Genomic DNA, 17,641 nt, shown 5'->3' with positions numbered 1-17,641 from the left:
ATATTATATTGCATAGTAAATGCTAAGCTCGATACATGACAGTTCAAAAATGCTTGCTGAGGTCGGGCGCAGTAGCTCACACCTGCAATCCCAGTACTCAGGGAAGACGAACGCCAGTGGATTACTTGAGTCCAGGAGTTTGAGGCTGGTGCCTGGCCAACATGGTGCAACCTCATCTCTACTAAAAACAAAACAAAACACACACACACACAAATTAACCAGACGTGGTGACTACACACCTGTAATTCTAGTTCCTCAAGAGAATCACTTGAAAGGAATAGGAATCACTTGAACCTGGGAGGCAGAGGATGCAATGAGCCGAGATGGGGCCACTGCACTCCAGCCTAGGTGATGGAATGAGAACCTGTCTCAAAAAAAACAAAAAACAAACAAAAAAGACTCGCTGAACTGATGTTTTAAAGAAAAAACTTAGCCATAAGTAACCTTAATAAGTATATAAAGTCATAAAACCTCAGTGATCATCATATATCTCAAGAATTGTGAATAACGCTGGATTAGTGGAAATGGTGCTGCTTATGTTTTGCAAGTGTGCCTCACTGCAATAGAGACCCCGATTTTAGCAAAAGAAAAATTATGCTATTCTCTTATATTTCTAAATAGATAGAGAACAATATAATGACTTCATGCTTTCCAGAAAGGTTTGTTAAAATCAAATCCTATCTTTCATGGCTAAATTTGTGAGAAAAGATAGTCATAGGTATACTATCCTTTCTTAAGCAAGATTTATGAAGTTCATAATGTTATAATGTTTAGCTGAAATATGTATAAGATTTAATTCTTAATTTATTTTAAATTTTTGATACAGCTTATTTTGATGAGATCATGTGGCAGCACTGAAGAGGAGGCAACTGATATGAAATTGAGAGATAAGCATAAATACGATTTAGTACAAATAGTAAGTCTTAGTAAGCAAACTTCCTTAATTTTTACTCCAAAAATTGCTATCTATATGAATTTCAGCAATTTATTTCAATATCTATGAGAATAACAAAATTGGAATCACATATATTTTGGTGGTTTGGAAGGGAGATAAAGAAGTTATATGTGTATACATGTAGCTATTGAGTACTTGCTTTCCCCTCATAGGGCGTGTGATAAGCGTGTGGCTCCCTTCTTCCTTGCCCTTTTGCTCATACCTCTAGAGGAGCATACAGACAGGCAGGCTGGGGGGGCTCTGACACCACAGCAGTGTCTAGGGGTGAATGTTTACAGCCGAAACCCCAGTGGGCATGTGTCACAGGGTGCTCTTTTAATTTTACGGTCTATAGACAGCTTGTGTTAACCAGCTCAATTAGACCCTCTACCTTGTCAGAAGGACAGAGAGCTTTCTGTGTCTCGCGGTTCTTATCTCAATGTATCAGAAGACTCAGATCACATGGGAGAATGAGAGTACACCCCCGCCTCCCCCAAACACCCTGCCCAATGCCCCGGCCAAACTCCACCTCACCCCATCAGCTGATGGACTACCAGCATGCTGGCGTCTGTCTATGTGCTCTTCCCCTAATGTGCTCCCAATGTCTTCTCCATGTCCAGCTGATTGTCTTCTTCCATCTATGTGTTCCTCTGGCGGGCCAGCAGCTTCTGTCTCTGCCTTGCTAGGGTCTCGGGTTTCTATAGGCCCAGGATAGGAGCGTGGCTGGCCAGGGTAGTCTTGAAAAATGCAACCCTTGGGAAGGAAGGCAGAAGTGCCTGTCCTCACCTAGGTCCATGGGGGTGGAGCCCTAGCCAGGGATCACTCCCTCCTCTACAGGGTGCTTCCCTTCCCTCTTCGATATCATTTAAAGGGACCTCGCTCTTCCCTTCCCAGCAATCCCGTATAATATCTAGGGAAATGGTAAAGTCCTGGTTTACCTAATTGGAGATGCCAATAGACGGCATTAGCAGTTCGTCTATCAAGTACTCTCATAGCTCAAATCACCAATTTTGTTAGAAAACCATAAATATCCATGATGCCCATTAAACAAAAACTCACTGGCACACAGTCTATTTTTTTTTTTCTTATATAAGCCTTGACTTGCCTTTTGCTTTTGAAAGGTGACAGTCACAAATGATTAATCTGATTAACATTTAAGTAAATCTGACCTGCATTTCTATCTAACTGCCATATGTGTGTTATTCTCTGTCAGTTATTTCTGAAAGTTTCACCGATCTGTCTGCGTGAGTCTCTCCATTAAAGTCACAGAAACAGGCAGCTTGAGTAGACACTTTATCCACACTTAAGCCCTACTCTTGAGCCTCTTTTTGTGACAATAAAGTGATTTTGCTTTCATGGCCAAATCTGGTTTTGTCCATGTATGCTTTATATATATGTAGATTGATGGTTAGATAGATGACAGATAGATAGGGATAGATAGATAGATAGATAGATAGATAGATAGATAGATAGATAGATAGACAGATAGATAAAATCTGTCATTTATTGCCCAGTTGATGGCAATGAAGATAGTAAGCTGATTTTAATCATCTGACCATCCGCTCTCTGTCAGGAGGACTAGGAGAGGGAACAAATTTTCCGTAATGAGCCAATCAATTCAGAATCTAGTTTTCTTTATAGTTTTATCAATTTTGTTCATCTTTCCTCTTCTGAGAATTGAGTTATCTATTCTGTTCCTAGAATTGAGTTATTTATTATTAAGTTACTGGGTTACAAGACAATGGTTAAGTTGGGCTTTTAGCCTTTGTCAGTTCTGAGTTTGGGAATTTTTTAATATAATTTCCTGAGATATTATTCTGACAATTGATATAATGCTTTTGGAAATTATTCAATCATAAAAGTGTATCCATATTACAAGGATATCTTATCCTTATAACATATCCATACTGTAAAAATATCTAATTTAAATTAGAAAAAATTATTAAAAAATGTAAGAAATTGAGTTTTGTAAACATAAAAGAGGGAAGCTTAATTATTTGGGTAACAAGTGTGTAAATGAGACTAAGTCTCTGTTGGAATAAGAACAGCAGTGGAATAAAAAGGATTATTTCTGCTTTGACATTTTTTAAACAGCTTTATTGAAGTATAACCAATATACCATGCAATTCACCTAGTTAGACTTTTCAAGTCAACAACTTTTAGTTTACTTAGAAATTTGCGCATCCATCACCACAATCACTTTTAGAACATTTTAATTACTCCCAGAAGAAACTCCACACCCCTTAGCTTTTATCCCCAATTCCCCTATCCTTCTAGTTGTAGGCAACCACTAAAGCACTTTCTGTTTTTACAGATTTGTCTATTCTGCATATTACATATAAATGGAATTATAAAATATATGGCCCTCGGTGACTGTATTCTGTTATGTAGCGTAATGTTTTCAAGGTTTATCCATTTTGTAGCATTTATTCTTATTGCCAAATATTATATTATATCAATATAACACATTTTATTTATTCATTCATCAGTTAATATATGTTTTGGTTGTTTCCACATCTTGTCTATTATAAATGAGACTATTATGAACATTAATGTACAAGTTTTTTTACTGTCATGTGTTTTCATTTCTTTGGGGTATAAACCTTGGAGTGGAATTACTGGATCATATAGTAACTGGGTTTAAACATTTGTGGAAATGCCAGACTGTTTTCCAAGTGTCTGTACCACTTTACATGTCCCCAGTAGCATATGAAGATTCCAGTTTCTTCACATCCTTGCCAGCTCATGTTATTATCTGTCCATTTGATTATAGCCATTCTAGTGGATGTGAAGTGGTATCTCATTGTAGACTCATTGCAAGCTGGAAACACTTGACATCACAAAAAAGCAGAAGAGTTTTAGGTACATGTTTTTTTTTCTCCCCTTCCTCCTTCTCTCAGAAAAAAATAAAACAGGAAAGTTTCTCAGAAGTACATTCAATAAGAGAGGGAAAATTTTGCAACACAAACACTGTGTTAGCAGAGGTTAAGCTTCAGCCAGTGGCTACAATCACAATACAATTAGATGAGGATTAAAGAAAACAGTATATAATGTAATAGCTGCAAAATCAGACATAGTTCCCTATTTAGATTAGAGTTTTAGAAATTTCTTCTGCTTTGTAACTGTGAAATATTTTCTAAACAAAATCATAAGAATACATTGGTTCATCTTCAGAAATTATATCTTAAGCTTAAAATAATTTATATTTTGAATGGCAAATAAAGCCCGGTTATAAATATGCATATAAACACAGAGACACACACACACATACATACATAAAATTATAGTATTTTCAAGAATAGAAAAGATTAACTTTAAAAAAAAGATAGTGCTTTAAAAAATGTTCAAGCCATTGCTGAAGCACTAACAGAAATGAAAAATATATTTACATATACTTATATTGTGACCATGCGTTTATGCACACACACACACACACACACGCACACACAGAGCTATACATTAATTGGCCTTGATTGCTAAGTCACAAAGTAAGAAGCAAAAAAATTCAAGTCAGTTAACCAAACAGAAAAAAATGTTTTAAAATCCTCTGCACTTTTAAACAAAATTTGAAAAGTTTTAAATAATGATTATATACAGAATATATACATATATATACACACACACACACAGAGATAGGTTTTCTTAAGTAGTAAATTCAAAGTAGTTAGTGCATTTCCTTATTTAATATGCCTGATAAGGTTAATATATTTCACAGTGGAAGCTACAAATCTATTAAGTATTGTCATCCATAATTATTAAATATAAAAAGTACAACATAAATGTGTCTGTGATTTTAGTTGCTTATGTTTAAATAACTGTATATTAAATTAATAACGGAAAGTTTATAAATGTTAACAAAACAATCACTAAGCATATTATTGGTCTGACTGTATTTTTGTGCTTTTTTATGTTTAAAATGTTTTAATAAATGTTTCTCATTTTTAGAAAAGCTAATGTATCTAATATTAAATTTAACTTAATAATACAATTATAAATATTAAATCCCATATAACTATAATACTCTTAAAGCTAAAATTAATACTATGGAGTATACTAACAAGTGCATATTATTAAATGCTGCTGTACTGATAAAAATGTTGTCACTGTAAGCTAGCTGAGTGTGTGTGTGTGTGTGTGTGTGTGTGTGTTAATCTTTAGACAACTTTTAGTGGTTTTGGATTTTATATTCATATTTTCTATGTAGGAATAAGTTTTCTCTGGAACTACTTTTGATATTTGATTTTTTAGGATAATAAATCTTTTACAGATTTATTTGGCAATTTTGATAGTCCTCAGATGGCCATTTGTATCAAGTTTCTCTCCTTCCCTTATTCTGGAGAATATCCTAAAATAACTGTTTGCTATTCTCCACATATTAATTGGGTCAACTACTATATTAACTCATTGAAATAGATGAAAGTAGCCACTTCCTTTATCTTTAATTCCAAATAGGCCTATTCTTTTATTAATATTTCCTTCATACACATACTTTTTAAACTGTTGACAAAGCACTTTCCTGTATATTTTCTTATTTTGATAGTGATGACAATACACACAAGTACATGAAAATAAATCTTGGAATCCAAGTGGCTCTTTAAGTGTGTCACTTGGCAAGTTTATACAGGACCATTAAGCCATTTGTGTGTTTTTTGGTCCATTTTCTTTCTTAGCTAGCTACCACAGCAACACCGGTTTTTGAATATTCTTAATTATGCTAACATCTTTTTTTACTTTTTTCGTATAAATAAGGTGATATCCTAAATGTGTTTACTCAAGAACAGGGAATTCAGAACAATTTTATTGCCTAATTTTACTTAATCTGATAGCTAGAGATTATTCCTCTTTGGTGCATGTAATAGTGTGGACAACTAAATTAATAAAAGACTCAGGAGGTTTTCAGTCTCATTTTTAATTTTATAGTTTCTTCAGTTGAAAAAGCTGTATCTATAGAAAAATACTCAGTACCTCTCATTAAATGTGTTTATCTCCTTCTTCACCCATAACTGTAAATGCCACTCCAATCTAAATCCAGTAACTTTAAATTTTCTGATAAAGCTGAGTTTTCAGTGTAATATCTATACAAACTAAAAGCCTGCCCTGTCATAAATTAATCATTGTTTTTTAAACAATTTGTATATTATTTGTTGATGACATACATTACAAACCATCAAGGAATATTTTTTGTGGATTTGTATAAAGACTTTGATACAGGATGAACTTTGCTGAACTTCTTTTTTGGTTTGCTATGAACAAAACAATGTTTATAGCTTTCTTAAACATTAACACATCACAGAATAAAATAATTTAAATAACAGTATAATAAAATAATACCTTATCAGAGGTATTCCAGTACTTCAGAAAATTTTAATTATTAACATGAGAACACATATAAATGTAATATTTTAGAACTTAAAATTGTCCTTCAGTTGACTACCAATGAGTGATTTCATCTCTATGTATATAATAATGGTATATACACAATTAGACATTACAAATCCAAAAGGAATTTTGCAAATACAACAATCGGAATCCACATAGTGAAAACGTATTTACATTTCAAATGTTTCTTATGTATAGCAATAAATTTTGTCATTGCAAACACACATGCTTGATACCATCTAAGAAAATCTCTGGTCCACTCATGCTCAAGTAACCCCCTCAATGGCAGGGGGGATTCTTTTCAAGTTTACAAATATATTGGCAGAGAAATGTTACCAGAGAGACTGAATGGCTGTTGAAATCTTATGTTATTTCTAAGTATGTTAACTCTGATAAAAAAAAATAAAGTTGCAGACTACCTGAAACACCCAAATGAAGGACGATTTGAAGATTGTAATGAGTTGTTTCAATTATAAGCCTTTTATATGTTTTAGTGATAGATTCTAAATTTTCTGGTTATTTGGCATTTTCTTTATCAAAAGCTATTGTGTTTTCTCTTGGAAAAAAGATATACTGATTTTGTTTTTCTCAATTTGAAAATGCCTTCAAGTCTGTGTTGTGTTAGACAAACTCCTCTTATACATGAAATGTGTAATAACTGTGCAAGTTCTTCTGTTTAGTAAGAAACATTCTTGCCCCTATTATCCTCAAAATCTGGAGAATGAGAATGAAATAATGGTATTTTAAAATCAAATCTTTCCAAAACTTTCATAAGAGATTTCCTTCCCTTGGTTCAAAGTCTTAATAATAATGGCATCTGTACCACAAATCTTCACGATTTTCTACTATATAAAGTAGAATAACCATAGACTTGTTGGCATAGTTTGCTGGTAGACTCTACCCATTACATTTTCATTTTGTCAAATTTTGTATATATTAAAAATGATAATAATATAATAAACAGCCGTGTATTCAACAGAAGAAAGCTTTATTTTCAAAAGAAATATACTTGGACACATTAATTAAGACTGCATAACCAAGATTTGGTATACTAGAAAAGACATCACTAAGAGAAAACTTTTCATCTGTTTGGAAATGGCTAAACTAGTCTTTTTAGGCAATACTATTTTTAAACCACTGGGTGTGCACTCATGGATTTATATTGCCCATTATAAGAAAAGACAGATATGTTATAAAGTGATCTTTGATGTCATAATTGTAATTACTTTGTGGAGCCATGTACCATGCACATAAGTTCGTGATAAATGTTAACTGATAAATGTTACATGTGTTCTGACTACTCCACCAACCAGCCATCGCCCCATCTCTCTGTGTCTCCTCAGGGATCTGTGCTAGCATCTCTTATTTTGGTCTTTTTTAATAATAGTGATTCTAACTTGCATAATATAATATCTCATTGTTCCGATCTGAATTTTCTAATGCTTAGTGATGCTGAAAATTTTTTTATATATCTGTTGGCCATTTGTATATCTTATTTTGTGAAATATCTACTCATGTTTTTGCCTACTTTTTAATGGCATTAGTTGTTTTATTACTATTGAGTTGAGTTCCTTGTATATTCTGGATATTAGTCACTTGTTGGAGAATAGTTTGCAAATATTTCCTCCCATCTAACAGATTTTCTCTTTACGGTTGTATTTCCTTTGGTGTACAGAAGCTTGCAATAAAGTATTTTTCAATGAAAGAATATACTTTTTTTAGACATAATGCTAGTGTATACTTAATAGAGTACAATAGAGTGTAAACACAACTGTAATACATGCTAGGAAACCAAACTATTTGTGTGATCTGCTTTATTGTGGTTTTCTGTAACCGACTCTGCAATATCTCTGAGATATGTATGCATGTGTTTAACAAAAAGGTCTTTACTTGCTTAAATTTCATGAGGAGTCTGATGTAGTAAGGTCCCAGATGTGATTGAAGACACTAGAGTTCTTGTCTTATGGAATGATTTCTTTGTAGATGACATAAAATATGGAAAAACATCCCATGCTCATGGATATGAAGAATCAACATTATTAAAATGAGTGATGCCCAATCTACATATTCAATAGTATTCCTATCAAATTACCAGTGGCATTTTTCACAGAATTAGAGAAAACAATTCTAAAATTCATAGAAAGCTGAAAAAGAGCCAGAATAGCCAAAGCAATCTTAAAGAAAACAAAGCTAGAGGGATCAAATTACCTGACTTCAGAATATATTAGAAGCTTATGATGACCAAAACAGCATGATATTGGTACAAAAATAGACCTATACATCAATAGAACAAAGAGAGAACCCAGAAATAAAAGAAAATACCTACAAACAACTGATCTTTTACAAGGTCAACAAAAATATGCACTGGGTAAGGGTACCTTACTCAATAAATGACGCTGGGAAAACTGGCTAGACATATGAACAAGAACAAAAGTGAACCCCTATCTCTCACCGTACACAAAAATTAAGTGAAGATGGATGAAATAATTAAATGTAACACCTGAAACTATAAAAATCCTAGAAAGAAACTGAGAAAATACTCTTGTGGACATTTGCTAAGGCAAATAATCTGTGACAAAGACCTCACAAGTAAATGCAACAAAACCAAAAATAGACAAATGGGACTTAATTACATCGAAAACCTTTGCACAGCAAAGTAAAAACAACAAACTAAACAGAAAACCTACAAAATGGAAGAAAATATTTGCAAACTATGCATCTAACAAAGAACAAATATCCAAAATTAATAAGGATCTCAAACAAATCCACAAGACAAAAACAACCCCACTGAAAAGTAGGCAAATGATATGAACACATGTAGCCAACAAACATATGAAAAAATGCTCAGTATCACTAATCAGAAGAGAAATGCAAATTAAAGCTGCAATGACATGCCATCTCACACCAGTCAGGGTGGCTGTTCTTAAAAGTAAAAATACAACAGATATTGACAAGGATGCAGAGAAAAGAGTACACTTATACACTGTTGGTAAGAATGTAAATTAGTTCGACCCCTATGGAAAACAGTGTGGCGATTTCTCAATGAACTAAAAATAAAATTACACTTCCACCCAGTAATCTCATTACTGAGTATCTACCCAAAAGTAAATAAATCATTTCATAAAGAGACATCTGCATTCACATGTTTATTGCAGCAGTATTCACAACAGCAAAGTTATGGAATCAATCTTTGTGTTCATCAATGGTTGGCTGGATAAGGAAAATGTGGTATATATATGTCATGAAATACTATGCAGTCATGAAAAAAATCATGTCCTTTGCAGCAATGTGGATGGAGCTAGAGGTCATTATCCTAAGTGAAATAATTTAGAAACAGAAAATCAAATACTATATAATCTCACTTATAAGTGGGAGCAAAACAATGGGTATACATGAAGATGAAGATAGAAATAATAGATACCAGGGATTTTACAATGGGAGAAGATGACAGGTGGGTGAGGGCTGAAAATTACCTATTGGGTACAATGTTCACTACTTGAGTGATGGGTTCACTAGAAACCCAACCTCATTATTACACATTATATTCATGCAATCTACCTGCTCATGTCCCCACTGAATCTACAATAAAATAAAATAACAAAAATTATTTTATATCCTGGACAAATGTATCGATCTGCAATTTCTCCACAACTATGATGCAAATCATAAATGATCCCAAGTTTTAGATAAATATACAATAGCATAAATTTATTGATTAAAATACATTTGGATAGGCCTGGCGTGGTGGCTCAAGCCTGTAATCCCAGCACTTTGGAAGGCTGAGGTGGACAGATCACCTCACGTCGGGAGTTTGAAACCAGCCTAGCCAACATGCTGAAACCCCAACTCTAATAAAAATACAAAAATTAGCTGGGCATGTTGGCAGGTGCCTGTAATCCCAGACACTCAGGAGGCTGAGGCACGAGAATCGCTTGAACCCGGGAGTTGGAGGTTGCAGTAAGCCAAGATCACGCCTTTGCACTCCAGCCTGGGCGACAGAGTGAGACTCTATTTCAAAAAACAAACAAACAAACAAACAAAAAACACTTGGATAATTAAATTGCTCTTGAATGTGTATTGGCCAGCTAAAGCAAAGTATACATATGTAGTAGTTTCAGTTTAGACATATCAACAAAAGTAGAAATATCAATCAAGAAGAAAAGTCCCACTGTATTATTGTGCATAGGATTATTGTCTTGACTAGGTCTGGTACATATGGACACCAAATGCAGAGTATTTTCCAACTATTTTATATGACATTGGTGATTCTCCTTGTATTTTCTTTTTGCCTTATACCACTAATATGCAGGTGCATAAAAGTTGCAACATAGTTATGACTATAAGCCATAGTACTGGATCAAGAAGAAACTTAAACATTTACAGAAAACATGGATCTTATGACAGTGAATTGGACCTCAGGAATTATGAAAGAGAAATGGAGCGGCCCTGGCTTAACTAAGCAGGAGATTCCAAAAGAAGTGCAATACTTCTTATCCACAGATAAACACAGTAGGTTCAGAAAGAGCTAAAATTATAAGGTTTCTTGAAAAAACCATAAATAACTGCAATTGACTTCCATGTTAACGGTTTTGTCTGAACCAGGGTATATTTTCTCTGATAGTTTCCAGCCAATTAGCTTACCACTGGACAGCATTAAGTCTTCTACGGAGGAAGCCAGCTTCTATGGATGACATTTTTTCTTTCTCATGGATACGTGATAGGCGTAGTGTTTATGCGCGTGTAGGTGTGTACGTGAGAAAGAGAGATCCAGAGACTGTAGGATTACGTTTTCTCCCACATAAACGGGGATTTTTTAAATCTATGTTTATAAGGAAGATTGATCTATAATTTTTCTATTCTTAGATTTTCTTTTTTTTGGGTTTCAATGTAATATTAGACTTTGTGGAATTCTCTTTTTTTAATCTATGGAAAAATGTATACAATATTGAAATTTTATTTTCCTTATATGTTTTATTTGTATTGTTAATAAATTAGGAAGGTATGGGTTTCTTTTATTGGGGAAAATAGTGATTTAACTCTGAATTTATTGGAAGTGTATTAGGGCATTTTGGATTTTTATTTTGACTGGACAATTTTAGTCATTTATAATTTATTGGATTTTATTTCTAAGATTAAATATGTGGCCAGGCACGGTGGGTCATGCCTGCAATCCCAGCATTTTGGGAGGCTGAAGCGGGTAGATCACACGAGACCAGGAGTTTGAGACCAGCCTGTCCAACACGGTAGAACCCTTTGTCTACTAAAAATACAAAAACTAATCAGCATGGTGGCACACGGCTGTAGTCCCAGCTACTCAGAAGGCTGAGGCAGGAGAATCTCTTGCACCCGGGTTGCAGCAGAGGTTGCAGTGAGCCTAGTGAGACTGTCTCAAAAAGAAAAAAAAAAATGTATAAAATGTTTCATGGTATTTTTCTATTATATTTCCTATTTTTTTATTTCACTGTATCTGAAATGTTAACTTTCTCTTTGTTACTAATATTATTTATTTCTGACTTCTCTTAATCATTCAGGTCTTTTTTATATAGTTCCATATAATAGAATCTTTTACTATGTTGTCCAGTGTATATCAAATAACAATTGTTTTACAGGCTCTGGACCTCAGAGACAATTAGGCAATGAACATTCTTTAACGATGTTGCCTTAACAATTCATATTTACATTTGGGTAGGCTATATTTTAAATTCGCTGAAAATTGAACCTTTCCAATTAGGTGAGTACATGTAAACTTTGAACAATACGGGAGATTTAGGGGTGCCGACTCTCTGTATAGTCAGAAATCTGTGTATAACTTTTGACTCCCCCAAAACTGAACTACTAATAACCTGCTGTTGACTAAAAGCCTTGTTAATTGCAAAAACAATTAAAACATATTTTGTATGTTACATACATCATATACTGTATTGTTACAATAAAGTAAGCTAGAGAAAATAAAATGTTATTAAGAAAATTATGTGGAGGAGAAGGAAGAGGAGGAATTCGTCCTACTGTCTTAGGGATGGCAGAAAATCTGCTTGTAAGCAGACGTGCACAGTTCATATCCATGTTGTTCAAAGGTCAACTATTTGCTGTTTAGGTTAAGTGTCTATCAGTGTAATATCATGCCTCAATTAGAGCCTCCGACTCCTTTTGCCTACTTTGTAACTCCATTTCTTTTACCAATTCTTGGATTGTTTTTCATACTACAATCTATGCAATGACTATATCCATTTTCCTAAGAGTCAAATTTGATATTTCCTTCTCCCTTATCTGCTATATCTAACCATTAATCAAGCTGCTTAGTTTTATTTCTAAATATATCTAGTGTCCTATTTTACCCCTTTAGGGGCGTCTATTGTAGTCTACCAATTTATCTTTTTGCATTAACTTTGACCCCTCTGTAAACCATCCTAACCAGTGTAGCAAAAAAGATTGCTAAGAAGCAAAACTGACTATATAATCCCCTATTGTAAAACCCTGTATTGTATTCTCTTTTATCATTACATAAAGAGCAATGCACTTTACATGGTCCGTATTCTTCTACATAATGTGGATCCTTCCCATTTTCTCACTCATTATGCATTCGTGCCTCCTCTCTAAGGTGCTTTGAACACTGACTTTCAATTCCAGTTTCCTTTCTGTCCCAGGATTAGCATGTACTTGGAATATTCCTATCTCTCCCTATTATTGTCCATGTTTTTCTTCCCATTATTCTCCGTATTTCTTGTCCTTTCTTAGGTTCGCAAATCAAATGCCATTTTTTTCTTTTCTTTTCATTTTAAATTTGGAAAGGAGAGTTTTGTTTCTAATAAAGGGTTATAGACTGCAGGATGCCCATTCTGACAGGCTGGGAAGCATAGTCTCTGGTTGGAAGCCAGAAACAGACACTTGGAGGGAAAGCCAAAGGGAACATAAATTTGTGGTGAGCAGGGTGGCCAAATATACACCTCTAATAGGTTATATAAGAAATCACAAATACTTATGAGAGGAGAAGCATGCACATATGCAATTGAGCATCATGCCCCTTTGTTGGTCCCATGCACAAATAATGGCAGCGTTAGCGTGATCCAATGTTGGAGTTTTAGGACCTTAGATGTCAAAACGTGAAGCAGAGGACACAAAAACCCTTCTTGGACACATTCGCTGTAGACTGGCCATAACCACTCTGTCTTCTCTTATCGGGCAAAAAAAGTAGGGCAGCATCAAGAGGTTGATTGGGATCAGTGGTGGAGTTTTGGAAAGGGCTGTTTTCTGTGTCTCGCCTAGGGAAGAAAGTCTAATGGAAGTTAGTGAGGGAGGGACTATAAATGAGGCATGTCTGACCTCCCATCCTAGGTCATGCGGGAGAACTCAGTTTTCAAGGTTACTCTGGGGCTCCCTTGGCCAATAGGAGAAATGCCGCTTCTTTAAGGAAGTCTTAAAACTAGATGGTACTTATCTAAAGACGCTCACCTCCATTACATCTATTGTAGTTCATCTTATTTCATGAAACATTTGGCTACATCACACTCCTGTCAGTGCAATGTTTGTACTATTTGTACTGTTTTCTCATTTATTCTTGTGGTTGTTTTATAGCAGCAGTTTAATAAACACCTTTGAGTAAATGAGTATGTAATTAATAGTTAATTTCTTTTAAATACTTGAAATTTGATGAATTCATTACTTAATTTCTAGTCAATGACTTGGTAGTTGGTTTTTTGTTTTTATCTTTCTTGAACACACAATTGGGGGAAATGCAAGCCCACAAACAATGGCTATAACAACATAATGACAATGGAAGACTAATAGTAAGCAGCAAATTATGCGGTAATTATGAGGTACGTGCTATTTTTCATAGAAACTGCAGTTGACGTTATAGGTTTATTTATAGCTAATATTTCAAAGAGTGGTTATTTTAAACCACATCAGAAACAGTGACTTTATATGTTCAGAATTTACATCCAGAGCTACCTATGCTACATTGGAATAAAAATGAGAAAAAAACCTGGTAGAAATGATATAATTTCCATTATTTTAAAAAATAAATAAAAATGCAAAATGACACACTACCACCATCCCCTTGCCTAACACATATTACATGTCAAAGATTCTGTATTCAAATAATTTTTAACAGTGTAAATCACATGATTTAGTTTTCTTAGTTAATTGTTGCAGATTTTTTTTTCACTTATAGCAGATGTGTTCTTGAAAAATTATACCTATTGTAGAAATTTTGGAAAGAGTCCTAGAACACCCAATTATGTGAGAGTTATGGCTCATATAAGGGGCACCTACTGTTTTAAAAGGGAACATGGGATTTATAAATTTTCCACAAAGGAAGATCTGTCTGAAAGATTTAATGGGACTGGGATTTGAACAAAAGATATTTGTTTTGTTTTCTGTTTTCCTGACACTCATTTTGTCAACACCAATTAATTATTAAGTGCCACAGTGGTTTGGAATCCCAGAATAAACATTTTACCCACACCTTCTGAATCCACCTGATGTACAGCCTAAGAAGAAATTCATGAAGCATTGGGCATGTTACCAGATACTTACTTATTCTGGTCAATTTTTTAGTACTTGGAAAAGCTACACAATAGTAATATAGTTTTTCTCATTTACTAAATCTATGTTTTGTTTTTCAAGAATAAATTAATTTTAAAAACTTACTGACATTATAGCATATAATTCATTGAATTCAATTTATTTTGTTTTTATTTGAGTAAAAGAATTTTACTAAGTGCACCAACGGATGATATTCAGCTCTGCCCCAGAATTCTTAGCTGGGCAGACTGGTGAATTGTTTGTCTCCCAAAGCCAGTCAGTAATGACTGGAGGAGGAGACTGGGTTTTCAAGTGTGAAGACAGCAAGGCAAGTCTTCAAAGAACATGAAAACTCAAGAAAACATGATGCCACCAAAGGAACATGAAGTGACTGTCTTGTCACTGATCCCCCAAAATGGAGCTCTACAAATTGCTTGGGAGATAATTCATGTTAATTGTTTTAAGAAGTTCGGCAGGCTACAAGAGAACAGACAGACAACCCAACAAAATCTTGAAAATAATACATGAACAAAATGAAAAGTTTAAGATACAAAAATCTCTAAATATGTAAAAGGCCTTAACTAATCCCATCTTGTTTTACACTCTATCTTCTTCCTTGTGCTTCAGCAGGTATCCTTCTTGTGAGTTCTTAAATATACTCAACATGGTTTTGACTCAGAACATATGTTCCTGCTGATTCTTCTGCCTAAGAATGATGTTAGTTGGCGTTATAATAAATTATTCTTTCAAATATGACTTACTCAAGGCTTCCCTCATCACAGCATTTAATATAGCAGCTGCCTTTATCACTTTCTATCACCTCACTCTGTTCTATTGTTTTCTTATAGATTTTATCACTATATAACATTTTGTACTATCTTCATGTATTTTTTGTCTTTGTCAATAAAAATGTAAGCTCACTTGATATATAGCTAAATAGATACACATGTGGATGTAGATATAGATATCAGTGTCATATGCTTAATACTTTTAAAAGCATCTTTTAAGTATCTCATACTGAATAGCTATTCGCTGAATGATTAATAAAGGAATGAATGAATTTTAATGTGGTGAAGAGGTGATCTAATCCTGAATAAAGAATGAAGACAGCAGTCAATTATTCTGGACATAATATCATGAAAAAAGCAACAGGGTCTAGACTGTGTTTAGAAATTGGTTACAAGATACAAGTCTCCACAAAAGTGAACCAAGATTCTTGTACAAAAGGAAAATTAAAGTAATTGGTAATAAAGCATTAAATATAAATAAAAATCCATGAGTTTTTAGAGATGAACCTATTTGCAATTTACTCTAATAGTGGATACATGAACTTATGCATTTGTCAAAATAAATGGAATTTTACAGCAAAAAGTATGAATCAATGTATTCATTAAAAATTATTTAAGAAATTGGGAGGACACAGGATGCAATGAAAAATGTAACAAATCATTCTAACTGTATGTAACTAAAGGTGGTAGGACAAATAGGTGCTGACCTAAGTAACTTTGGAAATGAGTGGTCTGTAAAACTAATGGCAAATAAAAACTTTACATAAAAACTTTACAACGTTACCCTGTGTAAATTTGTGTCACACAGGGTAACGATTAACAATTTTGATACAATACATGTATATTGGAAATGAATGCTTAAAGAATGGTGGATGGTGTGAACAAGGTTTTTCAGTGTTGCAATGGGAGTTTACAGATAGTCAAGTGGAAGAGAATAGAAAGATCTGTGTGGCAATGGATTAGGGTTTAGGGACATCAGATGAACTCACATAGCATCTTATATAAACACTTAGAAACAAGTAGAAATAGTTGTGATTATATGCTTATACAAGTGTTAGTACATACATATATATTTTTATTCTCTTTGGTCACAGGACTGGAAGCAATGACATCCTAGTAGTAACAGGCACAGCCAGTGGCCTTATCTTACTTTTTAATAATGTTTTTCATAAGAAAAATCAGGAGAATTGGCCAAATCTAGTAGTGAAACAGAAAATATACAAAATTAGCTTGCAGTATATGATACTGGCAGAAAGTAAGAAAATTCTCAAAACACACATGCAACACAACAAAAGTATTATGTCGAGGGGACAAAGAAACCAGATGAAAAAACTACCAACAGATAAAGCTAAAATCATTTGAGCAACAAGTTAAATATAGTAGTATTGTATTTTAACCCAAAATATAATGTAAATTCTATGAGTCATGCTGTGATAGTTAATACTGAGTGTCAACTCTATTGGATTGAAGGATTCAAGGTATTGTTCCTGGGCATGTCCATGAGGGTGTTGTCAAAGAAGATTAACATTTTAATCAGTGGAGTGGGCGAGGCAGACCCACCCTTAATCTTGGTGGGCACCATCTTTTCCGCTGCTGGAGCAGCTAGAAGAAGGTAAGCAGAAGAAGGTGGAATGAGCAGACTTGCTGAATCTTCCAACCTTCATCTTTCTCCTGTGCTGGATGCTTCCTGCCACCCTCCAAGATCAGACTCCAAGTTCTTTGGCTTTTGGACTCTTGAACTTATGCTAGGTGGTTTACTAGGGGCCCCTGGACCTTCAGCTTCAGGCTGAAGACTACATTGTCAGCGTCCCTACTTTTGAGGATTTGGGACTCGGATAGATCCACTACTGACTTCCTTGCTCCTCAACTTGCAGATGGCCTATTGTGAGACTTCTTGTGATCATGTGAGTCAATTCGCCTTAATAAACTCCCTTTCATATATACATATATCCTATTAGATCTGTCCCTCTAGAGAATCCTGACTAATACACATGCTTATATAAATAAATGCTTGAAT

At 34.2% G+C, this 17,641-nt stretch overlaps 1 protein-coding gene across 4 annotated transcripts in view; it reads right to left on the bottom strand.

Annotated features, from left to right (window-relative positions):
- Positions 1–239: 239 nt before the first annotated feature.
- LOC115933107 (ankyrin repeat domain-containing protein 30B-like) overlaps positions 240–17,641 on the bottom strand; it is a 62,923-nt gene continuing 45,521 nt past the window's right edge. Inside the window, exons 16-17 of one of the 4 annotated variants that reach the window (XR_008671107.2) lie at positions 16,690–16,821; positions 10,236–10,321 (exon numbers count right to left, since the gene is read on the bottom strand). Coding sequence is in view for 3 of the 4 variants with exons in the window: in XM_063697144.1 (XP_063553214.1) it covers positions 248–364 (117 nt within the window). In the remaining variant the exon portion in view is untranslated. Of the gene's footprint in view, positions 365–9,153; positions 10,322–16,506; positions 16,822–17,641 lie in introns of those variants that run through there. The other 3 variants (XM_063697144.1, XM_055360599.2, XM_055360601.2) reach the window with 3 other exon arrangements.

The sequence above is a fragment of the Gorilla gorilla genome, chromosome 14 (genome assembly GCF_029281585.2).
Source record: "Gorilla gorilla gorilla isolate KB3781 chromosome 14, NHGRI_mGorGor1-v2.1_pri, whole genome shotgun sequence".
NCBI lineage: Eukaryota > Metazoa > Chordata > Mammalia > Primates > Hominidae > Gorilla > Gorilla gorilla.
Note: the sequence above shows the minus strand (reverse complement) of the source record. Positions and strands in the feature narration are given on the sequence as shown.